Below are 5,503 nucleotides of genomic sequence, written 5' to 3' on the forward strand. Positions count from 1 at the left end.
AAAAAAGAGAAGAAGAAAGAAAGAAGAGAAGAAGAAGAAGAAAGAGAAGAAAGAAGGAGAAGAAAAGAAGAAGAAGAAGAGAAGAAGAAGAAGAAAGAAAGAGAGAAGAAGAGAAGAAGGAAAGAAAAGAAGAAGAGAAGAAGAAGGAAGAAGAGAAGAAGAAGAAGAAGAAGAGAAAGAAGAAGAAAGAGAGAAAGAAGAGAAGAGAAGAAAGAAGAAGAGAAAAGAAGAAGAAGAAAAGAGAAAAGAAGAAGAAGAAAAGAAAGAAAGAGAAGAAGAGAAGAAGAAAGAAGAAGAAGAAGAGAAAGAAAGAGAGAAAGAGAGAAGAGAGAAAGGGAAGAAGAAGAAGAGAAGAAGAAGAAGAAGAAGAAGAAGAAAGAAGAAAGAAGGAGAAGAAGAAGAGAAGAAGAAAAGAAGAAAGAAAAGAAGAGAGAGAAGAAAAAGAGAAGAAAAGAAGAAGAAGAAGAAAAGGAAGAGAAGAGAGAAGAAGAAAAGAGAAAAGAAGTAGAAGAAAGGAGAGAGAGGAAGGAGAGAAGAAGAAGGAAAAGAAGAGAGAGAAGAGAAAGAGAAGAAGAAAAAAGAAAGAAGAGAAAAAGAAGAAGAAGGAGAAAGAGGAGGAGAGAGAGGAGAGAAGAAGAGAAGAAGAGAGAAAAGAAGAAGAGAGGAAGAAAGAGAAGAAAGAAAGAAGAAGAAGAAAAGAGAAAGAGGAAAAAGAAGGAGAAGAGGAAGGAAAAGAGAAGAAAGAGAAGAAGAAGAAGAAGAAAGAAGAAGAGGAAGAAGAGGGGAAAGAGAGAGAAGAAGAAGAAGAAGAAAGAGAAGAAGAAAGAAAGAAGAAGAAGAGAATGAGAAGAGAAGAAGAAGAAGAAGAAGAAAAGAAGAAAGAGAAGAAGAAGAAGAAGAAGAAGAAGAAGAAGAAGAAGAAGAAGAAGAAGAAGAAGAAGAAGAAGAACAACAACAACAACAACAACAACAAGACGAAGAAGGAGAAGACGGAGGAGGAGGAGAAAGAGGTGGAGGAGGAGGAAAAGGCAGAGGTGGAGATAGAAGAAGAAGAAGAAGAAGAAGAAGAAGAAGAAGAAGAAGAAGAAGAAGAAGAAGAAGAAGAAGAAGAAGAAGAAGAAGAAGAAGAAGAAGAAGAAGAAGACGAAGGAGGAGGAGGAGGAGGAGGAGGAGGAGGAGGAGGAGGAGGAGGAGGAGGAGGAGGAGGAGGAGGAGGAAGAGGAAGAGGTGGAGATGGAAGAAGAAGAAGAAGAAGAAGAAGAAGAAGAAGAAGAAGAAGAAGAAGAAGAAGAAGAAGAAGAAAAAGAAGCAGAAGAAGAAGAAGAAGAAGAAGAGGAAGAAAAAAAGGAGGAGGAGGAGCAGGAAGAGGAGGAAGAGTGGGATTATAAGGAGGAGTAGAAGAAAATGAAGAAGAAGAAGGAGAAGAAGAAGAAGAAGAAGAATAAGAAGAAGAAGAAGAAGAAGAAGAAGAAGAAGAAGAACAAGAAGAAGAAGAAGAAGAAGAAGAAGAAGAAGAAGAAGATAGAAGAAGAACAGGAAGAAAAAAAGGAGGAGGAGCACGAAGAGGAGGAAGAGGGGGATTATAAGGAGGAGTAGAAGAAAATGAAGAAGAAGAAGAAGAAGAAGAAGAAGAAGAAGAAGAAGAAGAAGAAGAAGAAGAAGAAGAAGAAGAAGAAGAAGAAGAAGAAGAAGAAGAAGAAGAAGAAGAAGAAGAAGAAGAAGAAGAAGAAGAAGAAGAAGAAGAAGAAGAAGAAAGAAGAAGAAGAAGAAGAAGAAGAAGAAGAAGAAGAAGAAGAGGAGGAGGAGGAGGAGGAGGAGGAGGAGGAGGAGGAGGAGGAGGACGAGGAGAAGAAGAAGAAGAAGAAGAAGAAGAAGAAGAAGAAGAAGAAGAAGAAGAAGAAGAAGAAGAAGAAGAAGAAGACGGAGGAGGAGGAGAAAGAGGAGGAGGAGGAGGAAAAGGCAGAGGTGGAGATATAAGAAGAAGAAGAAGAAGAAGAAGAAGAAGAAGAAGAAGAAGAAGAAGAAGAAGAGAAGAAGAAGAAGAAGAAGAAGAAGAAGAAGAAACGCTATTTATCAACATGTGTAAACACAGACGTACCTATATACATTGACAACAGGATTTTATTCATAGAACTGAAAGTTAATTTTAACGACACACTTGTTCAAACCCACCCCTTCTCTCCCAACACATTGAAACCTGAACACAGGTCGAGAAATTGATCATATATTTTTCGATCTCATTATAATTAGATCAAATGAACGTTCGATTGTGTATAAACATGCTTCTTTACTATCTACTTTGATACGAGATATTCAGAGAAAGATTAAGTTATCAGCTTCACTTTACGCTGTTTGTCATTCTTAAGAGTAAGAAATTTATTGCTATGTGTGTCGGTTATATATATATATATATATATATATATATATATATATATATATATATATATTATATATAATATATAATCGACAAGAACACGAAGTATAAGAAGAAGCAGCATTCATCGGCAACTGATCAATGTTACAGGAATGTGTTTTGGATTCAGTCATGCGTTGATGATGTTGATTATTTATTATTATTTATTATTATTATTATTATTATTATTATTATTATTATTATTATTATTATTATTATTATTATCATCATCATTATTATTACAGGGGGTAGCGTGGCTCAGAGGTACGATCTTTGCATCGTACCCGAAGCTGCGCTGTGTGGCCTTGAGCAAGTTATCTCTAGTTAGCTCAATTTGCGGCGCTGCAGTTATTCTAATTTTCCCTTGGAATAGACGCTAAAGACAAATTTCCCCTATGGGATAAATAAAGGGAATGTTATTATTATAATTATTTTATTTATAACATTCTTATTATTATTATTACTACTACTACTACTACTACTACTACTACTACTACTACTACTACTACTACTACTACTACTACTACTACAACTACTATTACTACTACTTTCACTATATACATTGCGAAATAAAAAACGAAACAGTAGATAACGGAAGTATCGTAAGTGCGTTATGATAACAGATTTAAAAGTAAAGCTAATATTATGCTCCGTGTTTACCATTGATTGACAAAGTGTCTCCAAAAAGAAAATTGATTTGAGATTTAACTACTTACCCAAAAAGAAAATTGATTTGAGATTTAACTACTTACCCAAAAAGAAAATTGATTTGAGATTTAACTACTTACCCAAAAAGAAAATTGATTTGAGATTTAACTACTTACCCAAAAAGAAAATTGATTTGAAATTTAACTACTTACCCAAAAAGAAAATTGATTTGAGATTTAACTACTTACCCAAAAAGAAAATTGATTTGAGATTTAACTACTTACCCAAAAAGAAAATTGATTTGAGATTTAACTACTTACACTATTACCAAAGTAGATTGTCGGAACAGTAAAATCATTATTATTAAAGTTATAGTCCGACGTGTAGATCTGAAGCAGATCTTATTATAATCCGAACCCGCTTAGTCCTGAAATGACAAAGGAGTGATGCAGGTCCCAATAATTTTCACCCGAGCCCTTGCGTCACGTGGGTTCCGTTTTTTAAAAATAGCAATGGGAATTTCAAAGTTTATTTTTTATCGATTTGACTTACTGATTTAAGGCCTTTTGGTTCCTAATCATCCGACCGGGACGCCTCGGCTGCCTCTCTAATCATCTGTGTCATTTCCTTCCACAGTTCACGGTCTTTTGCTATGGATGCTAAGTTCATAAGGTCTTCCTTTGATTTTAATTATTTGTTATTTTGTAGGCGTTTTAGGTCTCGATTGAGGACAGTAAAAATTGACGTGGGTGGTCTACCTTGATAGTTATTGTGTCCAGATGAGATGAAAAACGTATTCATGGCTTTATTAGCTGGTATATTTTCATCTCTTCTGAGTATATGCCCAAGAAGCCGCCATCTTGCCTCCAGGAATTGCTTGGATAAGGGTCTTTCATTACATTTTTCATACAGTATTTTATTGCTTATTTTTGTGGGGTGTCGTATATTCAGGACTCTTCTCGGTTGTTTTCTATGGAATCTGTCTAATCTTTGCTCTTCGGCTCCAGTCAGTGCCCATGTTCATAAGTACGGATTTTACAAGGGTTATGTATAATTTGATTTTAGTATTTAATTTTATTTATCTTTTCTACTCCATATATATAGTAATTTATTCAATGCAGCCGTCGATAAACTTGTTCTTCTCTCTACATCTTCCTTATCTCCTATTAATGATCCTACTTTTTTCGTGGCTCTCCATCCATCTTTCTTCCTTGACAATAATGTTACATCTGTTTTGTCACTATTTACGTACAGTTGGTGATTTTGTAAGGCTCTTTGGATGTCATTTACATTGACTTGTTTCAGGCCAATAAAATCGATGTCGTCTGCATATACAATTTCCATGGGGAGTTCGTTTTCAAAACGTGATTGGGCCGAAGGTACAGATTTACGCACATCTTTTAAATAATTTTCTAGGTAAATGATAAATAAAACAGGGCTTAGGCTGTCTCCTTGTGGTGTACCGATGTTGCCAAGGAATGATTTATTATCTGAGGCACCGATTATTTTGGTGTTTATCCAGGTTTCACTTATAAGGAATCTGATTAATTTAATCTAACTTCATCTTCCATAACTATTCAATATAGCAATGACTATGAAAAATGTTTTTTTTCTCTTTTTGAGGAAAATTTATGTCTAAAATCAAAGCCCTATCTCCACTGAGTAAAAATGTTTTTGAATTTTGAAAATCCATTCATAAATAAACAAGTTATGCAGTTTCAAAGGTGTCATTTATTTGGATGACCCGCAAAGAGGAAAAAAACGCGAAAATATGGGACGCTTTTTCGGCATTTTTTTTCGACCTTTGGTTGTATCTTGCGTAATAAATGGATTAAAAGATTGAAACTTGAAGAGCAAATTAGGATGGTGTTTTGTAAAATACGGGAAAAGTACTCGTCATATTCATATGAAATTTTACAACCAAAAAGAAGAAATGTTCATGTATTACCTTGTCAGCGACAAAACCTCCACGCCCGGTAGTTTTAGAAATATTTTACTCCAAAGAGTAAAAATCTATTTTTAACGGTCTTCTGGTAATCGCACGAGTTTTGTCGCTTAACATAATCTAAAATGACCTTTTTTCTAACTGTGTGCCAACTTTCAGTCATATTCATCGATAAACAGCGTCGTAATTAATATTTTAAAATAGCATATACGAAACGGCTTCGTCCCATATTTTGACGCGAATTCGGGCACTTCGTGAGCGAAAAAGAGGCCCAAAGATTTGTGCGGGATAGTCATTGCTAACTATTCCTTTCAAAATATTTAACAAGGATTGGTGATTGATAGTATCGAAGGCGGCAGACATATCTATTCCAGTTATAACTATTTCTACTTTTTCTGATAGGGTTTTGGCAGCAAGCCATTTGTGGGTCCAAACTACATCTGCAGTACTTATCGATTTGATTTTCAAATATCAATTTGTTTATCAATCAATTCTTC

General features: G+C 34.9%; 1 protein-coding gene across 1 annotated transcript in view; it reads right to left on the reverse strand.

Moving 5' to 3' along the window:
- The window catches only part of LOC144971267 (uncharacterized), a 27,076-nt gene extending 23,544 nt beyond the window's left edge, over window positions 1–3,532 (reverse strand). The window contains exon 1 of the mRNA XM_078911874.1: window positions 3,382–3,532. Within this exon, the coding sequence (XP_078768000.1) occupies window positions 3,382–3,419 (38 nt within the window). The 5' untranslated portion in view covers window positions 3,420–3,532. The remainder of the gene's footprint in view (window positions 1–3,381) is intronic.
- Between the last annotated feature and the right edge of the window lie 1,971 nt (window positions 3,533–5,503).

Source organism: Berghia stephanieae, chromosome 4 (assembly GCF_034508935.2).
Source record: "Berghia stephanieae isolate SIO BIC M18660-M18661 chromosome 4, UCSD_Bste_1.3, whole genome shotgun sequence".
Taxonomy (NCBI): domain Eukaryota; kingdom Metazoa; phylum Mollusca; class Gastropoda; order Nudibranchia; family Aeolidiidae; genus Berghia; species Berghia stephanieae.